This window comes from Canis lupus, chromosome 11 (genome assembly GCF_011100685.1).
Source record: "Canis lupus familiaris isolate Mischka breed German Shepherd chromosome 11, alternate assembly UU_Cfam_GSD_1.0, whole genome shotgun sequence".
In the NCBI taxonomy this organism is placed as follows: Eukaryota; Metazoa; Chordata; class Mammalia; order Carnivora; family Canidae; genus Canis; species Canis lupus.
Genome location: NC_049232.1, coordinates 24,771,422 through 24,794,164, shown reverse-complemented (window position 1 = coordinate 24,794,164; position 22,743 = coordinate 24,771,422). Strand labels below are relative to the sequence as shown.

At 40.5% G+C, this 22,743-nt stretch overlaps 1 protein-coding gene across 3 annotated transcripts in view; it reads left to right on the top strand.

Moving 5' to 3' along the window:
• The window catches only part of SPOCK1 (SPARC (osteonectin), cwcv and kazal like domains proteoglycan 1), a 495,339-nt gene extending 473,062 nt beyond the window's left edge, over positions 1-22,277 (top strand). For all 3 annotated transcript variants that reach the window (XM_038552240.1, XM_038552239.1, XM_038552241.1), the window contains 5 exons: positions 2,111-2,227; positions 5,726-5,947; positions 10,849-10,911; positions 18,109-18,246; positions 18,744-22,277. In XM_038552240.1, the coding sequence (XP_038408168.1) occupies positions 2,111-2,227; positions 5,726-5,947; positions 10,849-10,911; positions 18,109-18,246; positions 18,744-18,934 (731 nt within the window). In that variant the 3' untranslated portion in view covers positions 18,935-22,277. The remainder of the gene's footprint in view (positions 1-2,110; positions 2,228-5,725; positions 5,948-10,848; positions 10,912-18,108; positions 18,247-18,743) is intronic.
• Positions 22,278-22,743: the final 466 nt, after the last annotated feature.

Below are 22,743 nucleotides of genomic sequence, written 5' to 3'. Positions count from 1 at the left end.
TTTGGTTGAGGTTTGTTTGTCTTACTGGCTTTCTGAATAATGTGATGTGTGCTTGGGGCTTATCTATAAACCTCCCATTAAATCATAGCTGGCCCGTGCTGAACAACTGATATGTACCATGTGCTATGTAAGCCCTCTACATACTTGGTCCACTTCATGGCCACGTAATGATACCCTAGGTTTACAGAGGAGGACACTGAGGTCCTGAGAAGTAGTGACTTCTTAGGGTCAGACAGTGAGGAAGTAGTAAAGCTAGGATTCATTACAGGGGCACTGTGAGCACAGAGCTGTTATACTTTGCTGCCTGGAAACGACAGGTCTTAGTCCCATTACCTGGCTGGTGTTTTAGGATACAGTCGTGTCCTGGTTGTTAAAAGCAAGGCTAAGCATCTTGAGGTCCTTAATAACATGAATATGAATAATGCATACCCTCCATGCCTTACAGAGTATAGATCTGGATCCTGGCTGGAATGAGGAGAGCAGTTAGGGGAGCACTAAGATTCTACAGACTCAGCCTGGGCTTGCTGACCACACTTCTCCCCCCCCAATCCCCTAGTCAAATGGAGAGTCAGGAAGAACTTTCCACTTGAGGTCTGGGAAGTTTGGCTGTATTCTCCATCAAGCCCCAAACTCCAGGCTAAGGAAAAATGGGCTTTCTCGAAAGCAGACATGGGTTGTAAAAGTGAGGGAGAAGATCCGTAGGATACTGTTCTCTTCTTTGGGAGGCAGATGGAGGCTGACGACCTCAATTCAGTGAGAGCCTGCATTGATTGAAGGCTGGACTGGAGTTTTGGCAAGACTGTCTACTCATTCCTCTTTGCCCCCATGCCTTTCAGTAGACAGCCTGATGCTGGGGATCTGTCTAGACTGGCAGTCCAGCCTTTATTTACATCCCATCAGCTCCATGAGATATTCAGAACTTGGTTCAGTGCTATAATGGTGTTTTGCTTGGCTTCTGTGCTGCCTGGCTCCTGTAGCTTTAGAATTTGCAAAAAGACAGTTGTGGGGTTCATGTCTTTGTCCCTTTTTTTGTATATTTTTTTTATTGGAGTTCAATTTGCCAACATATAGCATAACATCCAGTGCTCATTCTGTCAAGTGCCCCCCTCAATGCCCCTGTCTTTGTCCCTTCTTATTGGAATTTTGGCTGCTTGGGTCTCCAATTTCTGCCCCTCCAGATGCTAAAGGCGGGTTTTTCCACCCCTTGGCAATAGGCCACTGCCTGGACCCTTCATCAGAATTTTCTATACCCGGCATTTGGGTAATATCTGGAAGAGAGGGTGGATCAGCTCCCTTACCCACATCATTGTTCCTCCTTTGGGGATTTTCCCCTCAAGCCCTACTTCAGCACCCTAGAGACCGTCACAGAGCTTGCACCCTCCTACCCATCCATCCATCTAGGTTTTCTTCCTGTTTTCAAACAGAGTATTCCTTGGCTCCAGTTCCTATGATGAACCCCAAAGAGGAGCCTCATAGTTAGAGATGGGCTGTGTGCAAATAGAAAGGACTCTTGCATGAAGGTGGCATCCAAATGTCTGTAGGGGAAAGTCAAGTCAGTCTACCAGAAGACCAGCAAAATAGACCACATGCACAAATCCCAACCTTGGGATAAAATAAAATTTATAATCTGTTGTTACTGGGATCTTTCAGAGTTCTAGGCAGCCTAGGATGTTCGCTATTCCTGAGTGTTAATCTCTTGGCATGAGCATAGTGGAAAATGTGATCTCCGGCAAACTGCTACAGCAAGTTCTATCGAGTTAGCGTGAGGGATCTGTGACAGTCTTTGGAGGCTGGTGCACAACTGTGAGACCATTAGCATTGATTTTAACAGCTCAGAGGCAGTCCAGATTCAGTTCTGAACAATGTGGTTTACCCCAGGAGTCTCGGTTTTCTTTGGAACTCCTTACCTGTAATGGCAGCATCTTTGGGCTGTTTTCGTGGGGGGAGGAGGGGGCTGCTAAGGGGTTGCATTATGGTTGGAGAGGGAAGTTTGTTTTGAGCGTGGCTTTGTGGATGGCATTGCATGTTGAGGCCAGAGAGTTAATGAGAGGAAAGTCCATGGGAAAAGTCCATGGGAAAGTCACTGTCTCTTCCATTTGTTCTTCTGCAGCCTGCACGGATAAGGAGTTGAGGAACCTCGCTTCCCGGCTGAAAGACTGGTTTGGAGCCCTTCACGAGGATGCCAACAGAGTCATCAAGCCCACCAGCTCTGACGGAGCCCAAGGCAGTAAGACCACCTCACTGTCATGAATTTAGTTCATTTTATGTACCGTGTTTCCTTAGTTACTGGACCCTGTGGATTTAGCAATAGCACTTTCGGGTAATCAAAGAAAGTACATTAAATGTACACACTGACTTAACATATTTTCTTGAATCCAAAGCATTTCCCCTTCTTCCATATAACAACTTACATTTTTTAAAGTCTGGCCGCAAAACTATCCTATGCTTAGTATAGAGATTTTGGAAAATACATTAAGGGTATATAAAAATACAAAAACTATTTAAACTATTTAACAACTGTAAGCATGTTGTGGTATATACTTCCAATTTTTTTTCCTTTCCATACAGGAAAAAAAAATCATCTGTGTCTTTGTATATACATACAACACACACTTCACAGGCTGTTTTATGACCTTATATCACCTCACAGCATACCTGGACCTTCTATTTTGTTGAGCATTATTATACTTTGTAACAGCTTACATAGAATCCCAAGTTACAGGCATAATTTATTTAATCAGACCTCTGTTTTGGAGTGTTGAAGTCATTCCTGATGTTCAACTTTTATAAGCAACACTGTATATCTTTGATAATTTATCCCCTCCTCCTTGAGTGCATTGTCAGAGCATATATTTGGAGACTCTTCATAAGTTAAAGAGAAACTCAGAGTGGGTCAGCATCTTTGTACCTTGTTGGAGTCTCTCAGTGCCTTGAACTCAAAGACCATTGAGGGTAAGCTTCTCCACAATGTGTTCCATTGGCTCAGACTGTCATACTCAACAACACAGCTGTTCAGTGACCTAGAGTTTTGCAACTGTTGGGATCTAGAGCTTAACCACTTTGGCCAGCATGCAAATGATCGCCTTAATTTTGAGTTATTCTTTGCAGCTTGTAGCTATATTTGCTGGTGGAGAAATTGATCTAGGGGACTAATTCTTTCACTAGTTTGGGTCTTGCTCCTCAGGATCTAAGTATCCAAAGAGTGGTTTCAGGTGGTTGAGTCTGTGGAAAAGAAGATAGTTTCTTCTTCTTCCATTCCTGCCAGAGGCTTCCTTGGGAGTTTGTGAACAATTAATACACAGATGGTCTAGAGGAAGTTTTCCCTGGAATCGTCTAGGAGCAGCCAGGCCCTCAGGCTTTCTGAACAACCTTTCAAGGAAGAGCAGATTGATGTGCAGAGAGCTGCTCCTTGCAGCCTCAAGTCCCAGGAGACTCCTTTGCAGACAGCTGGGGAACTAGCAAAAGACCTGCCCTTGGCCAGAAGCAAATTGAGTCCCCAAAGAGGCTTTTAGGTTTGATGTCCTGAAGCAATTGCAGTGAAGGGAATATAAAGGAACAAGGCTTGGTTAGCCCACAAGGCCATAGGAGGGAGAGATGCTTTTATCAGTTTAGGAGTTATGAAGAAGAAACCACAGATCCTTACAAGTCCCACATGATTGGGGCCAACGAGAAGGGCTATTTTCTTCCCTCTACCTCTAGATAACAGATGCAGATGCTTTTTCTCTAGAACCTTCCAAATGGGCATTGGGGGATGGGGCTTGACCTTTAGACTGACTACTGCCCAACAAACTTGGCACTTCTCTTTGGTGGTTAGTGAGCAGTAAGCTTCTCTTTGCCATGTATTAAAATGTTAATATCCTATAAAATTGATGCATATTACCTAATATATTCTATATAAAACTGTGGAGCCATTTCGTGTCAGAGTAAATCATCTTGCTTTCCTTAGCAGCCCTAAGGACATCCTCATCATAGAGATTGTTCAATCACGACCTTCAAAGAACAGGCCACATTTTGTCCCCGAGTTTTCCTTGAGAAGGGGGAAGTTTTCTAGGCCATGTTCTAAAGTATCAATGGGAATAAAGTTAAAAATTAATTTTAATTTTTAATAAAAATTGATTTTTATGTTAGAAGGGCCAAACTCTGCAGTAGTTGGAGAACTTCTCTTAACAAATGCTTTCACTGAGCACTTCCTATGTGCTTGCACTGGCGGAGGCTACTTGTGGCAGTCTCTGCCCTCAAGGAGCTTAGCATCTAATGAAATGATGAACTGACAGTAAAAGGAAGCAGAGGGTTCTAGGAGAGCTCAGAGGTGGTGGTGCTGCACTAACTTTACTGGTTTCTGGACAGTATAGGCCCTTTTTTTAAAAAAAGGCGGGGGAGGGGCTTTTAAAAGGGTTTATGCACTTTGCTATATGTCCTACATCCTTCAAGCATGGACTGGTAATGCACATAGGTACCCCTCACCACCCACCCCAGCTAAGCAGAGAGTGGGCAGTCAACTGCATTAGGACCTTAGCCATGGCCGCTGTATCACCTGCCTTGCGCTGCCCATCCTCAAGCATGGCCCCCACGCCAGCTGGATGTTCTCAGGGTAGGAGGATCATGTGAGGTAGAGGCAACTCTGGGAGAAGAGGGATTGAGAATGTAGATTCAGGGCAGGGCCACCTTCCTTGGAAGCCCAGCTCACAGGTCAAGCCCAAACCCTGAACAAATAACTTAAGCCTTGAGTTGTTTTTTTTTTTTTCTTCCCATCTGTAAGGTAGAGGGGATACAGCATTTTCAAGGACTCATAGAAGTTTTCAGTGAGATAATTAAAAATAAGGCACTTAGAGGCATACCTTAAATAACACAGAAGTGAACTTTTATCAAAATTTTCCTGGGAAAATAAAACCACTTCTACAAATCCAACTTATGGAACAACTCAAAATTGCATAGTGCTTCTGATTCTGAAAGAAAGACCAATTTTAGATTTGGGGCAGGCCCTCTCTGGGGGTTGTCTACAGTAGACTCAATATCCTGAGTGTTAAGCAAAGTGTTATTATTCTAGTGCATACGGTTCCCATTGTGGAAACAAATAATTCTTTAAGAAAACTACCCCTCCTCCCCCAGGGAAATAAGAAAGAAATTATTGTCTGAGTCAATTTGGATTCCATATCATGTATCTCTTGAGGGGACTGCAGAAAAGAAGAATGGGGAACAGAGGCAGGTATCTGGCTTGTTTTCCCATTAATGTTCAGACTGCTTGGATTTAACAGTCCTTTGGGACGTAATCAGTGCCGCTGGATTGTGCTATATAGTTTCATTCTACTGCCATCTTTTTTTTTTTTTTACAATAGTTTTTGTTTTGGTTTTTCAAATATTTTCCCCTAAATATAAAAGTATAGCTTGCAGAATTATAAGTTTTTCCTTTTACTTACCCTGTTTGTACTCTTCCTTTGGGCCATACCCTTGTTTTAAGCAAGTCTGGTAAATGAAAACTCATATTTACATCACAGATGAATTAGTGTTGTGGACTGGTTCCCTTTGGGACATACTTTCCTCAAATGCTGACTTCTGTTTAAGGGCATTTTAAGTGATTTTATTTAAAACCCCCAACCAACAATATCTTCTAGTAGGGTGCCTCTAGCCTCAGGAAAGGATGGGTTGGAGGTGGGCCCTGGGTTTCCTCTTGGGTGGGGCCAGCCCAGGCTTGGTGGCTGCCTGAGATGTACCCTTCTCTCCACAGGATTTGACACCAGCATCCTGCCAATCTGCAAGGACTCCCTAGGCTGGATGTTCAACAAGTTGGACATGAACTATGACCTCCTGCTTGACCACTCAGAGATCAATGCCATCTACTTGGATAAGTATGAGCCCTGCATCAAGCCTCTCTTCAACTCCTGTGATTCCTTCAAGGATGGCAAGCTCTCCAACAATGAGTGGTGCTACTGCTTCCAGAAGCCTGGAGGTAAGGCAGGAGAAGGGGCGTGTCTGGAGCTCAGGGCAGCCACACTGGGCATGGAAGTCCTGCATATCACATACTAGGGAGGCAGGCAGAGGTCAGCAGGCAGAAGGACATTCAGCCAATTGAATGGCAGACCCAGACTCTTTTCTTCTCATTTATTTCTATCGTATATTAGAAAACCCAAGAACATAATGAAAAAGTCCATTTCCTCAGTCTCCCTTTGGGAATATCTCTTAACCATCTTGTGCCTCAGCTATTTCATCTGTAAAATGAGTGTAGAAACTTTTGTTATATAACTCCCCAAATCACCGTGAGATCCTTAATGTTAGAAATACTGTACAAATGTAAAAGTATTGTAATTCCCCTTGTCACATGACTTCCCCATGCTCCCCCTTAGAGAAGGCCTCTTGTCAGCTTCTCTAGGGTAAATATGGATTTACTTTGAATCTCATAGGCAAGCACGTTTTGGTTATAAACTCCAGCTAACTTAGGAAAGAGATAAGATTTGAGGGGAAATACAAAGAATACAGGAGTATCTTATGTCATGGTTTCCCTACAGCCTCTTAGGAATCCAGAGGCAGGAACTCTAAGTCTCCTGGAGGGGCCACATGGTCTGGCCTTTACTTCTTCTGTCTTCACTTCCTAGAGTTATAAACACAGGTGTGGTGATCCACAGCTAAGTGGACTACCCATGAGTAGCTTGTATCTGAATTCCAGTCTCAAGCCCCAATTCTGGCGTAGCAAGCATCAGGTACTATGGATCATCTACTATAAGCATGGCTGTGAGAACCCGCCCCCAGGAATGGAAGGAAGATGGCTATGAATATTACAGTTTTAAAATTAGATGTGTGTGTATGCCCGCATGTGTTCAGAGTTGCTATACACAGAGCAGAAAATGTAGGCATCACAAAAGGGCACTCAGGGTAAAGTACATGTATTTGTTTATAAGACTACAAGATACATTCCTAAAAGCAGAATTACTAGGCAGAGAGCATGTGCATTTTTAATTTAGGTAATAGTTCCAATTGCCCTTCCAAAAAAGACTGTACCATTTTTTATTCTTATCAAGAATACCTAGTTCTCTGTGGTGTCATTTTTGGTGGTGTTAGGAATTTTCTCTAAATGGAGGACATTAGTCCTCTTCTGGTTACATGTATTGCAAATATTTTTCCCCCAACTTTGACTTGGTGCATTTTTGTTAGGAAGAAAATTTTTAAATGGAATAATGAAAAGTTTCTCCACCTTTGATGGAAGGCTTACATTAAGGTTAGAAAGGTATTTTGTACAATGAAATACTAAAGCAATTCTTTTGTGTTTGTGTTTTCCTCAGTATCTTTTGGTTGGTTGGTTGGTTACTGAAATCTTTTATCACTTTAGATTTTTTCAGTGTGTGGTCAAGTAGGGTCCCAGCCGACCCTTCAGTTACCTCTCTAGTTTTGACTAACCCATCTTCCTCCTCTAATGTGAATGCTCCCTTTATTGTATATAAAGCTTCTTTATGTAGATCCCTCTAGTCCTACATCTTGCAGAGCCACCCACTCCTGCCACTCATTTTTCTTTCAGATTTTTCCTGGATATTCTTATGTTATTGTTATGCCTTTTGTATTTGAACTCTTTGAACTTTAGAAGTAAGATGACTCTAGAGAAAATTGATAGCTATGTAATATTTAATCCTTTTATTCTACAACAGCATCTATTAACCAATGGAGTTACATTTTTAAGTTTTATTCTCACTGATACTATACTTCCCTTATATTTATTCTCCTTGTAAATGAAATTGATTTTTTCCTAGTATACGTCCTTGCTGGTGGTTGTTTCAGTATCAATTTTGTTTGCAGTCACCTTACTAAATTCTTCTTTTGTTTGGAGTAATTATCTTGGTTGGTTTCCTTTGATTTTTCAGGTATACAATCGTATCCTTTGCCAAGTGATAATTTATTTTTTTATTTTTCTATTTTTATACCTCATCTCTTTCTGTTTTCTCATGCTATCAGCTAGTATTTCCAAATCAGTGTCAAATGATAGCCATGTTCTTATCTTAATAGAAATACTTGGAGTGATTCAATACTAAGATAGCTTTAGGCTTGAGTCCATAAGACATCATGTGACTTTTGCTTATTTAGGCTAAGCTGAACCCTGGGTAAGTCTCAGGATGCCTAGGTGGCTCAGTGGTTGAGAGTCTACCTTAGGCTTGGGTCCTGATCTTGGGATCCTGAGATGAAGTCCAGCATCAGGCTCCCCACAGGCAGCCTGCTTCTCCGATGAATAAATAAATAATCTTTAAAAAAAATAAGCAAAGTCTCAGTGCTAGGGCTTACCTCAGAGGTGTGGCGGCAGGACCCTGAGAGTGAGGTTACTGCCTTTACCAAGAGTCAGAGGTGGTCAATGTGCCATGTGGATGTTCTTGCGTGGGCCACCCTTTGACCAACAGCAGAAGGAGGCCAGACCCCCCTTGCATGGCATATAATGGCATCTAAGTAGAAGTGGAACCAAGTACCATTAAAAAAAAATTTTTTTTTGTAGTTCCTTTTTTGTTTCTCATTTTGTGCATTTCTCTCTTAAGTAAGGTTCTTTATTTTTTGTTGGGTTCCCACCACCTCCCTCCTTGACCCAGAACCAGCTCTGGCAGTTAGTTCTATTTGTTCCCCACATTTCTTCATATTTACTGTTGATTAATGTATGTTATGTACTCAAAACTAAATTTTTTCTCCAAGGCACTCTTTTAGCCATAGACCATAGGTACTACGTATGTGGTATTTTTATGAGGATAAATGTGTAGCTATTCTACAAGTAAGAAAGACTAAGTGCTTCTTAGGCCCCAGAAAATTTTGAGAGCACACTTTGTTGTTGATATTTTTTTCCTCTAGAATTCTCACTGGAATTATAACCCTTGAAATACCACTTGAATATTTGCTTTAAAAAAATACAGAAACAAAGATGCTAAGGATAAACTTCCTGCAGCCAGAGTTTCTTGTACTGTTATCTTTAAACATGATTCTCCAAGCACTGGGTTTAGCTATAGAATAATGGGAACCCATGCTTATTCTTTTCCCTTTTGAGGACATGAATTTTCTCAGACGTGAATTAGTTTGGCTCAGGCTATAGATCTTTTTCTGGAGACATGTCATGCATTGTAAGCTCTGGAATTAAAATTTTGGTTCCATTTGATTAGTCTTCCCTTAGGAGCATCAGTAACATACATGTTGCGCTGAGTTCTGTGGCTTCAGACACAGCCTTCCTTTCTTTAAGTGTTTAATTTTCTTCAATGTCATTTTTGTCCTTGAGTCTTTCTATCTGAATTGAGCTCCAGTATCACATAGTGTCTTTTTAGCATCCTTGACTACTTAGAGAAGTCTTTGGTAACTCTTATCATCTGCTTAGCAGCCATTTTTTTCTATTAGAATTCTTCTGGAGTTCAGTCTTGCTCTTAACTCTTTTCTTGCAGCAGTTTCTAGTAGGTCTCAGTCTGATTCATGTCTCCTTGTTTAAAGAGAAGCAGAATTTTTACATTTACCATGGGACACTTTGAGGAACTGACCTCAATTCCAGAAACCATGTTTCTGTGAATGCAGGTGACTTGTGCTGTCTTCAGGAACAGTCTTCCAAATGCCTATGGTTTCACACAAAGATATGCCTTTCTATTTGCAAAATAGGAATAATAACAGTGCCTACTCTGTAGGATTATTGTTCTAGAACATTTTCTGGTACCTTTGTCCTAGTAAATGCTACCTTTAATCTTCAAAGATAGCATTTGTTTCTCTTTCTTGTTTTCAGTTGTTCTCTTTCTCTGATAGTCAAAGTGAACAAGGTATATTAGCTTTTCTCAAGGAACAAACCAGACTGGGTGGTGATGTGCAATCTACGGGGTAAGAGATGTAAAGAGATGCTCGGGTACTTCCTGCAGGCCCAAAGTTTCTTGAACAGAAATAGTGTAAATGCCCTCAAAATCAGAACAGTCTGGAGGCTCTTGAAGACATAGCAGAGCACCCCCACCCCTACAGCCACAGGATCTGCACAGGCAAGTCATGGTAATGCTCAAGAACTGGTGAGGCCATCTTGCTTTAAGCTTAAAATCGATTTGTAGGAGAACCACACACACTCATATGCCCTACTTGGCCTTGGAGCTCCCCCTACCCATCTTTTACCACAACAGGTATTTTATTTTTTTTGGGGGGGTGACTGGGTGATGGGCACTGAGGGGGGCACTTGGCGGGATGAGCACTGGGTGTTATGCTGAATGTTGGCACATTGAACTCCAATAAAAAAAATTAAAAAAAAAACACAACAGGTATTTTATAATGGAGGAGACTTGCCCAAAGCACTGAGCTATGAGATGGCAGAGCTGAATCAAGGTTTCACTTTTCTATATTCACTGCCTCTCTACATCTCTTGGATAGTTTCATAGTTGTCCCATGAGGCCTGTGTTTTACTCTCCTGGGCATACTGAGCCAGAAAGTCTGAAGTAGCCATTCTCATTCTCTCCTGGAGCAAGACCTGGGGTAGATTAAGTATTTGTCACCCTTCCTCTGGTTAGTGGCTCTGATGTATGCACTCAGGACATTTAACCATGAGGAAGCTTTGATCCTGGTTCTCACCTGATTAAAGTGTCTATTACCAGATCACCTAGTTGGCTCCTAGCATTTCCTTGAGTTGAAGGTGGGCAGAAAAACTATACGATGCAAGTAGCCCCAAAGTACTATTTAAATACTTTGTGGTATAAGTTTTTTTTAAAAAAAATTAGTAACAGTAATGGCCTGATTTTGTTTTGTTCTATAATAACAGCATATGGAGTAATTCCAGTCCCAGGTGTGTCATTGTATATATTTCACGTCAAGAGTGAAGCCAATCATTAGAGATTATGTCCCGCACCATCTGGAAACTGACTTTCATAAATTATTTTTTAGGTCTCCCTTGCCAGAATGAAATGAACAGGATTCAGAAGCTGAGCAAGGGGAAAAGCCTGTTGGGTAAGTACAATTTCTTGTCACTTGTTTAAACAACTAATTAAAACATCCACGTCTCTTGTAATATTGAGCCACTGCAATGGTTATTCAATTAGGTATCAGTGTTTTCTGAAAGAAATGTCTCGCTTCATCCCCAGACAGCTGGCCAGACATAATCTGAGGATTGGGCTGCTAGTTGAGAAATGCTGCCTACCCTGTTAGCTCAGGACTCACGCGCAGGGCTGCAAGGGCTGCGATCCAGCACCATCTCTACTCCTCCCTTACTTGGTCTGTAAATTCCAGAATTATTCCCCAGATCAAGTTGTCCATTTATTTAAGGAGGAAGATGAACTGTACCCTCTTCTGTGTTTATCAGAGAAGGCTCAAAAGACTTGAGTGTACATTTCTTGAGTTCAATGTGCATACTAATCTGTGGAGGAAAGCATATTTTTCTTCTGCATCCGAATGTTAACTGTGTTTTTGCCCCTGACATGCCAATCTGTGGCAGAGGTAAAGGTTCCAAATGCTGGTTTGTTGAAGTGTTCCCTTGCAGCTGCATGTCCTCTGTCACCAGCACTTGGGCGAGGGGCGGGGGGAGACGGAAGTCATGGCATTCAGACCAGGCCATTGCAGAGAATGCTAAACCTCATTTGTTTGCTAAAAAAAGGAGTCTGTGTTGCTTTCCTTGATTTTTAAAAAGAGCTGACAGTGGCAATACAGTAATTCAGAAGTATTCTTGTTAAGCAGTAAGAACCAGGTGCATTCCTTAAGCAGCTTGCTATTTACTTAAAGAAAATGGGCAAGTTTTCTGCAAATTGTCAAATGTAGGCAGTCTGTGAACCCTGGCAATTTTTGGGTCATCTCAGAGTATCTCAATACTCTTTCTTCCTTCTGCTTTTGAAAGTTACTTTTTTCATTGGTTTGCCTCAGACGTTCCACTTCTGATAACGCCCCCTATTCGACTCAGAAAGAACACCAAAGCTGTTATTTTGACCTGTGTGGACTTAGGTTCTAAAAAGACAAAGGTGTCTTTCTGATGTGAGGCAAACTGGCTGGCTCCTTCCTTCCATAGATCTTTCCAGTGCAAGGGCTTGTGCTCACTTATCTGATTTTTCCATGTAGGAGGTTATTTGGGATTTAAGTGATGTACCTAAGGTAGTTATGAGTAGAAATCTATTTTTAAAATTTTATTTTCATTGGCAATGGATATCTTTTGACTGAGAATGAATGAGACATTTATAAGGTATGTAGTCTGAGATAAAATGCCTCATCTTCCATTTTCCCGAGCTTATCCGAATAAAATGCCTACTTTTGTCCTACCATGAATCCTAACTAGTTTTAAAGTTTATTACATCTCTCTGATGACTCATAAAATTATCGTTGACCTTCTTTCACATTATTTTTTGCATGGGGAAATCTCATGTCTTTTCAGGGACATTTGAATTTAAAAAACAAGCAACAACAATCAGTTATAATTAGTGCCTACTTAGAAAAAAAAGGTAATTCTATTACATTATAGATTTAGAGCAACACCTGCTTCTTATCAGCCTGGAGGCTATTTTTTCCATCTACCAAGTGCTGTTGTTTTCCAACTGCAGCACAAGGAGAAGGATCAGTATTTTCCCAGCTTTCTGTTAGTTCTTCTCCTTTGCAGACCTTGATTGAAAATCTGTTCACAAGTCTCTCTGCCTTTTGGTTTTCTTTTCCTTCCTCTTTCTCCCTGCAGACTAGGGGTGCTGTGCACTGGCTGAGATCTTGAGAGTGTGGGCACCACCTTGAATGGTTTTCTGTGATTATCCATTTGATCTCTGACAGCCTGGTCATCTATTCTAAGACTAGTTGCTAGAATCAGCTGGATCTGGGGTTAAATCCAGGTTCAAAATAAATTCCAGAAGCAAGTGGGATTTTACTATTACCTAAAATAAAATGAAGAGTAGAAAGCTAGAGCAGTAAGCAAAGGCCTTTGTCTTCACATCACTACTCCAATCACACTCAGGAGTATTCTCCCATAGAAAATAAGCACATAATCATGAAACATACACACCCCCTAAGAAAAACCAAAACTGAAAATCAGAGCATTCAAGTGTGAGGATAGAGGTATTTTCAAACCACAGATTTAGTTTACTAACCCCAGACTTACTATAATATCACCAAAGGATTGACTCTAAAGAAACAATCCCAGAAGGAATTATTTAGATCCATTTGTGGAAAAGAAGACATGCTGCTAAATCTAAATAAAATGTGACCTGTAGAAATATTTTGTAGCAACCAAGAATTAAAATTTCAGACTGTTTGTTTGGGGGAGTGAAAATAAAAGTAACACTTTTTTTTACCCCAAAAGTGTTTGGGGGTAAGTTTCTAGTTTATTCAGCAAGAAAAGAAAATGCAGATTAATTTTAAACCTTATCATTAAATTCCCCACAGAGAAGGAAATAGAATATTTGGTTTTTAAACCAATAGAAGAAAAAGATGGACTTTAAAAACTTGACCATTTCAACAAAAATCAGGAAAGGAGGAAAAAAGACCAAACACATATCTGTAATCATAATAAATGTAAATGGACTAAAGTCCTATAAGACTCCTTTGTTTTGAATTCTAAAAACAGAGTATCATTTTGTTGAAATGTTCCTTTTTATTTTACCATATTATCGTATGCCCATAACTTTAAAACAAAACAGAACTGCAAGGAGGAATTGTCATATCTTCAATTATAATCAGACACATTAACATACCTCTTGAAACTTAGCTTAAGTATATAGGATAAACAAATAACGTGATTCATTAGCATTCACATACATGTATTCCTGTATATAAGCGTGGAATATATAGTCTTTTCAAACACAGAATATTTGCCTTGGATTATGCCACAGAAGAAAACTAAACAATCTCCAAAACCTATCACAGATTAAATTCACTCACTACAACACAAGTAAAAGCTAAAAATGAGATTATTTACCCAAATACCATACTAGGAGGTGGAATATAATTTTAAAAATTAAATAAAAACATATAGAAGTGAAAGCAACTAAAGTGAAACTTAGCTATAAATGCACTTTAAAAAAAATCACTAAATTTTCTAATTAAGAGCCTTTATGGAAATAAAGTGAAATTAAGAATAATGTAGAAAACAGTGAAATAGTATTTGAGCCTTTTCTACTGCCAAAGAGTTGTGAATTTAAAAACGGGAGTGTAAGTTCACATATGGGACAACGGTTTCAAATTTCAACATGTTTTAGAATCACTTGGAAGGTTTATTAAAACATAGTTTGCTAGGCCCTGCTTTCAAAGTTTCTGATTCAATAGATCTGGGGTGGGGCCCACATATTTGCTTTTCTAAGATGTTTCCAGGTAATGGTACACCTGCTGGTCCTGAGACCACACTTTGACAACTACTGCTATAACCCAACTTACAGAATTATGAAAATGTAGTTGAACAAGTACTGTGAATTACCACACTTGGATCAGGAAGAAACAGAAGACCCAACTGTATGAAAATGCATGAAATCTATTTAAATCAAAATGCTAAACTCACTGCCCCACAACCAAAGAAATAGGCACTATATGCCCAAAATATTTTTATGAGTGAGTCCTTCAGAGAAGAAATTTTATTCAAAACGTCTGTAGTAGGCAAAGAATAATACCAGAATCGTTTCATGCATTAGTCACTTTGTTACAAAAATAGAAGAAATAAAACTACATGCCTGTATCATCTAGTAAATCACTGAGGAACAGTCATCCAAAAGGATCAGCATATTCAGTCAGTAGTATTTATTCCAGAATAGCAACAAATCAATTATTATTAAGGAAATTGTTGGGATATTTTTGATTAGTGGTTCAAAGGAAAGCCCAGGACCAGATGGCTTCACTGGTGAATTTCACTTCCCCCAACACTGGTGAATTTTACCAGACATTTAAAGAATTATCACTACCACACCTTCTCAAACTCTTCTGAAAAAAAAAAAAAAAATCAAAGAAAAGGAAACACTCTCAAACTTGTTTTCAAGGCTAGGATTACCCTGATAGCAAAACCAGAAAGGACATTATAAAAAAACTATAGGCGCAAAATTCCCCAATAAAATACTAGTAGACCAAATTCAGGAGTACATTAAAAGAATTGCTTACCATGATCAAATGGGATTTAAGCCTGGGACGCAAAATACATCACATTACTACAATGTGGTATCTAAATAAATGCAGAAATATGTTTGACAAAATTCAGCATCTATTTATGATTTTTAAAAACTCAACACAGGGGCACCTGGGTGGCTCAGTGGTTGAGCATCTGCCTTTGACTCAGGGCATGATCCTGGGGTCCTGGGATCGAGTCCCGCATTGGGCTCCCCCTCAGGGAGCCTTCTTATCCCTCTGCCTGTGTCTCTGCCTCTTTCTGTCTCTCTCATGAATAAATAAAGTACTAAAAAATTAAAACTCAACATAAATTAGGTATAAAAGGAACAAACCTCAATATAGTAAATGCCACACACAACAACTAACATCCTACTCAATGGTGAAAGGTTGAAAGCTTTTCCTCTAAGATCAAGAACAAGACAAAGGTGCCCACTCTTAACACTCCCATTCAGTATAGTACAGTCAGCCCTAGCGAGGACAGTCAGGCAAGGAAAAGAAACAAAAGGGATCCAAGTTAAAATGAAAAAGATTTTCTTTGAGATGATATGTTTTAACCAAGGAAGTGAAAGAGCTATATATTAAAAACTATATGACACTGATGAAAGAAATCGAAGACCACACAAATAAATTGAAAGGAATCCCATGTTCATGGATTGGAAGCATTCCAAAAATACACAACCACAGAAGACCCCAAATAGCCAAAGCAATCCTGAGAAAGAAGAACAAAGTAGGAGACATCACACTTCCTGATTTTAAAGTTATAGTCATCAAAAGGGCATGGTAGCATAAAAACAGATCAAGGGAACAGAATCAAAAGCCCCAAAATAAATTCATGTATGTAAGGTCAACTAAAATTTGGGGGCCAAGAATTCTCACTAGAGAAAAGACAGTCACTTAAATAAATGGCTCTGGGGAAATCGAATATTCACATGTAAAAAATTGAAGCTAGATGTCTATCTTATACAACTCACAAAAATTAACTGGAAATGGATCAAAGACTTAAATGTAAAACTGGAAACCATAAAACTCTTAGAAGAAAACATAGGAAAAAATATCCTTGACAAGGGTTTTGGCAATGATTTTTTGGATGTGTCACCTGAAGCACAAGCAACAAAAAATTTAAGAAGCTTTTGCACAGCAAAATTATCTACAAAATGAAAAGAACACCTACAGAGAAAAAAAATATTTCAAACCACATATCTGATAAGGGATTAATATCCAAACTGTATAAAGAACTCACACAATTCAACAACAACAAAAATCTGATTTAAAGATGGGTAGAATATCCGAATAGACTTTTTTTTTTTTAAGATTCATTTATTTATTTGAGAGAGTGGGAGGAGAGGCAGAGGGAGAGAATCTTCAAGCAGACTCCCTGCTGAGCACAGAACCTGGTGTGGACTTGATCTCACCACTCATAATATCATGACCTGAGGTGAAACCAAGAGTTGGATACTGAACCAACTGAGCCACCCAGGCACTCCAGAATAGACACTATTCTAAAGAAAACATACTGATGGCCAACAAGTACATCAAAAGATGTTCTACATCTTTAATCATTAGGAAAATACAAATCAAAACCACAATGAGATACCACTGCACAGCTGTTACAGTGGTGGTCATCAAAATAACAATAGACAACAAATGTTGGTGAGATCACAGAGAAAAGGGAAGCCTTATGTACTGCTGATGGGAATGCAAACTGGTGCAGCCAGTATGGAAAGCATTATGGAGGTTCTTTAAAAAATGTAAAATAAGTCAATAGGAGAAGAACAAACATCATATGGTCTCATTCATTTGGGGAATATAAAAAACAGTGAAAGGGAATAAAGGGGAAAGGAGAAAAAATGAGTGGGAAATATCAGAAAGGGTGACAGAACATGAGAGACTCCTAACTCTGGGAAACGAACAAGAGGTGGTGGAAAGGGAGGTGGGCGGGGGGGTGGGGGTGACGGGCACAGAGGGGGGCACTTGATGGGATGAGCACTGGGTGTTATGCTATATGTTGGCAAATTGAACTCTAATTTTAAAAATATGTAAAAAAATAAAATAAAATAAAATAAAAAATGTAAAATAGAACTACCATATAATGCAGCAATTAACACTTCTCAGAATATATCCCATGGAAATAACATTACATCAAAGAGATACCTGTACCCCGTTTTCATGGGAACATTATTTACAATAGCCAAGATATGGAAACAACTTAGGTGTCCATCAACAGATCAATAAATAATTGTGTGTGTGTGTGCGCAATAGAATATTAATATGATGAGCCCTGGGTGTTACAAGCAACTGATAAATTATTGAACACTACTTAGGAAACTAATGATGTACTATCAGTTGGCTAACTGAATTTAAGGAAAAAGAATACTATACACCATAAAAGGTGAAGTCCTACCAATTGTGACAATGTGGAATGACTTTGACAATAAGATGCTAAGTGAAATAAGTCAGATAGCATATGACCTCACCTATCTGGGGAATCTGAAACAACAACTCATAGGAAAAGACATCAGACTGGTGTACCATAGAGAGGGGGAATTGAACAAATGTGGTCAAAAGGTACAAACTTTCAGTTACAAGACAAATAAGTACTAGGAATTTAATGTACAGCATGAGGAGTATAGTCAACAATGCTGTATGGTCCATAACAAAGTTGTTGATAGTAAATCCTAAGCATTCTCATCACAAAGGAAAAACAGTTTTTAAATCTGAGACGATGGATGTTAATTAAACTTACTACGATAATCATTTCACAGCATAAATAAGTCCAATTTGGCTGTACACGTGATATTCCACAGTGCTACATATCCATTCTATCTCCATAAAACTGGGAAAACGTTAAGAAGTTTTTAATAAGAGTAGTACCCATTCATATTATAAAGGGAGCAATAAGAACTCATCAAAGAAAGGATCCTGTCAGACCTTGGGCAAATCCAGGACCCTGGAAATCTTGACTAAGTAATAACCAACCACTCCATTCCCCCTCCTAGCTCTGCAGGATGTGTTAGCCCTCTTCCCTCTCATGGAGGGCATTAACCCTGAGTGTCAGTGCACATCTGACTCCAATTGGACTTTCTATTCCCTCAGGAGCATTCATACCTCGGTGTAATGAGGAGGGCTATTACAAAGCCACGCAATGCCATGGCAGCACAGGGCAGTGCTGGTGTGTGGATAAATATGGCAACGAGCTGGCTGGCTCCAGGAAACAGGGCACCGTGAGTTGTGGTGAGTAAGTACTTTGGCATCAGCCCTATGATGACCTTTGTTGACTTGCAGGTCTTTATGGTATAAAGATCTGGGCAGAAGAATTTTCGAGAGGTATCTGTGGTCTACAGTAAACAAGTTTACAGTGGAAACACAATACCCCCGAAGTCACAGGAGATTATGCACAGCAAGCTTTCTGAGGAGCAGGAACTCACCACAACCAGTGGATTGGATCAGTTTTTGTTTTTGTTTTTGTTTTTGACACAGCATGACTTTGATAGCCCCTCCCCACCCCCCTGCTCAAGGTTCTACCCAGGAAGGTAGCAGCATCTCAAGAATTCAGGGGCTCTCAGAGCTCATGGTCCATGCCATGTAGACTAACCCCATCCAGGTAGAGATGCTCTAATATTCAGAGAGTAAATTGCATGGTTTCTCCCTACAGTTAAGTCACATGAAAAGGAACCACTCCTACGGTCAGGAGGTATAAGCAGCAACTAACCTCCCATCTTTTCTTTCAGAAGAGGAGCAGGAGACCTCAGGGGATTTCGGCAGTGGCGGCTCCGTGGTCCTGCTGGATGATCTAGAGGATGAACGGGAGCTGGGACCAAAGGACAAGTTGGGGAAGCTGAGGGTGCACACCCGGGCAGTGACAGAGGATGATGAGGATGAGGACGACGACAAAGAGGATGAGGTCGGCTACATATGGTAGTCCCCACAAGGAAGAGGACACGAGGTTGGCACAGAATTGCAAATCACTTCCTACTCCTGCATTTGTATCTAAGACTCCACAGCACCAAGGCCTCTTCTCCATTGTTGCTCTCTGTACCTGACCCGAGGTTTGGAAGACCACTCCTTGTCCCCAGAGCATTCTGGTTATGCATACAGTTGTGTGGGAAGAAGGGTGTTGTGTTTTGTGTTTTAGACAGGGGACTGGCTGGCTGAATTAGAGCCTCCTTCCCTCCCGTGAGATTTTTGCTAACGAGCATGTGATGTATGTGGGATTCTGACAGTGCAGGGAGCCCCCACCTTGTAAACGTCGAAGATGCTTTTTGATTACCCACACCAATGGTTATTCCAGCATGGTTCCCGGCCTTACGGTGTCTAAGTGCTTTTCTTGTGTCCTGTAGATGTCGTGGAAAACACACCACACTGTACTTTATAACCCCCGCCCCCGGTCCCCACCACCCCTCGTGTTAACAATTAAAAGTTAAAGTTTTTCATATCACTATATCTGGCTCCCTATGAACAACAGCCTTAATTCAGTCAAGAGTTCCTTTGAGGAATTGAGTTTATTAAAAATGGTGTCCGGATGCTTCTCTGTATGTGCATAAATATGTATGTACGTACAGAGTAGACTGTATATGTGTACAAGGCACACACACATCTCTCAGAAAAAGTGTTTCAGTATCTTCTAAAAACTCATTTGAAAAACTATTAAAAATTTGTCAGCTTGTCCAGACCTGGATCACAATTTCTGGAATAAGAAATTTGTATCAAAGTCCCTTATTGCACTAACAGCACCTGCAGCCTGAGGAGATTCCTTTCCCTATGCATTAGGAGAGTTACTGGAAGCCCTTTGATTTGGATAAGTCTCTGTCCCTGAAATCACTTTTCCTGCAGAAGCCATGAGACTCCCACATGGGCAACTTCACAAGCCATCTTGTTCATCTCAGCTCAAAGGCCCCCACCCCCACCCTGGGGGCCACAGCAATGCTGTCTGCCACAGGTTCTCCCCTTCCCCACCTACACAAGGGCTTTTCCCAAGACATATATAATCCCCTGCCCTCTGAGAAGACAATACCACAGTGTTCCTTAGCACTAGAAAATTCAGGATTCTTAACCTTGTGATTTGCTTTTGCCCCATTGCTATCCGCCAATCCTAACGAGGGCACATAAGCTATACAGATTTTAGACCACTTCATTTCTAAAGAAAAAAATCCCAGATGAAGGCCAAAAAGAACTTCATCATAGCACACAGAAGCTAGGATTGGATTTTTAAGATCTATCTATCTCCCCAACTCCTCCCCCCCCCCCGCCCCACCCCACCAATCGCTGCACCTGCACAAGTGTTGAGATACTAATGAAGAAAGCCATCCACCAGTGTTTCTTTACCCTAATTGAGCTCATAATTCCAGTCTGTCTCCAAATTTGGTAGGGTCATTATCACTATCATTTCAAGGATTTCTGTCCCCATCAAGCTGGCTCAGATCTAAGTACCAAAGAATAATCTTCAAAGTGGCCCCCATTTGGTTCAGTTCTTCAGACCCTTAGGTTCCTGCCCTAGCTGGTTTCCATATACCTGGCTACCCTAGTCAGCAGCCCCCTCAGTGAGGCTCTCTGGCCCACATTTGTTTATCTTCCTTTCCTCCTGAGCTCCAGCCCATCCACCAGGCAAAAAATATACTCAGCCAAACCATGGTCACCATGGCAGCTGACCAATCCCTCCCTCACCTCGAATTGACCAGTTCTTTGTACTTTACCAACCTGCCTCAAACCAGCATTTTCCAATCCTAGCATTGGCCAAGGTGGCATCATTCCTAGAGTTAATCTCAGATGAGAAATGAACATACATGGTATAATAAACTTCTTTGGCCTGACAGACATGGGTACCACCAGGCCCTAGGTATAGAGAGAACAGGGGCGATCTCTGTACTGGGATGTCAACTTCATCACCTCTGTTTCAATTTTTTCCCCCTCACTTGAACAAAACACTGAGATCGTAATTGAAAAACAGGTGCTTAATTGCAGCTAAATCATAATAGAGTATATAAGAGAATCCAGGCATATTAAAAAATTTCAGTTTAGACCATCAAAGACAGCCATCGTTACTGTCTCCTCTGAGCTTGGAAAAGCACACAAGAGAACAAATTAAAATCGACAAATTGATTTCACTTAGAAAAACTTGTAGGAACAGAGAACCACTGATTTTAATTTGCCTAATTATCTTATGACAAGTGTCAAATTAAGATGACACTTAAAGATTCTTAGCATTAACTTAATGATGGAGAAGAGTGGGCTCAGCAGTCAGATCCCAGTAAGGTAACGAGATGCTCATTTTCAAGATATTCCAAGAAGATACTTTGATTCATTAAAATATTAAATGAAAAGCCCTCCTAAGACTGGAACCCCAAATCAACAGAGCAACACTAACACCACTTTTCATGCCTCACTTTGGCGTGACAGCGTTAGCTTTTTAAAGGGCTTTACTACTTTTCCAAAGTACTAAAGATTCGATTTTCTAGTTACCCTAACCTTAGAAGTAGATTTTGTGATTCCCTCTTTTTTGGGCAGGAGTCCTTTTGCTAGCAACTAAGTATGCATAAAAATCTTGACTAAACAAAAATACTGTGATAATGCATTCCCTTTTTTGAGACAGGTATTGAACTGAATCCTTGCTAACTCACTTTTGGAAACTCTCTAGTAAATAGCTTTATTCTTATTCCACAAACAGTTCTTTTATTTAGCACTGTTTCCTCAGCATCCACCTTAAATCTCAGAATTTTCTTCCACCTTGGTTAGCTATCTGGGATATTAATATCTTTTTGTTTCCACAGATATTCAAGGCATGGGTAATACCTTACTGCTCAATCTGAGATTTTATTATCAATTCCCCCTTCTTTATGCCCATGGCCCCACACCCAGCAGTGAACAACTATGTATCTGTCCAGGTCTGCCCCTTACTTTTCCCAGAATGCCATTCACATTTGGGTTTTGTTTTTTCACCTTGACCACATTGTACAGTAACATCTAAGAGCCCTTTCTACAGTGGGTGGTTTTGGTCTTTTTATACCTTTTTCTCAAAGTCACTGATGTTTGTCCCTGTTTAATGTGTAGCATTGTAATGAGAGCCCATCAAATCCTGAGTGTCATTTTGTTGTCCCTATGGTAGGTGAAATAGTGATGTAGAAAAATCTAGTAAATTCTGAATGCTTTTCCACGTAGACTTATCTGGAATGTGAACACGACTCTTTGGTTAATAGTAAATGCTTAACTGTAGTCCTTGAGTAGGTGCATTTCTGTCTGTCTCAATAAATTTTGATTTGTCTGCAACATCTAAGTGTTTTTATTTTCTTAGGTTCCATGTCATCTCACCAAGCATGTCTATACTCAGTCTGTGGAAAACAAACAACATGGATAGACAAGGAGGACGGCCAATGCAGACCCCTCCTCCAGGGCTCCCGTATGTGGCAGAGGAGGTGGACCTGCTGGAGGTCCAGCCTGTCCAGGCCCATCTCAGCACACTCAGTGCCCAAACAGTCTAAAACCATATCACCTAACCCCAATGTTTGCTGCGTTCACCTCCTTTAGGCTTCCACTTTGTCACTTAGTTTTTACCTCTCAGATTTCAGTGTTGTCGTCCTGTTCACAACTTTTAAGCTTTTCCAGTTCTGCTTATTCTTTCACACCCATTAGTTATTCTCCAATTCAAGGAAGGAAGGAAGGGGAAAACAAAGAAAGAAGAAAGAGAGAGAGAGAAAGAAGAAAAGGGGGGGGGAGAGAAAGCACGAACTTCTCCTT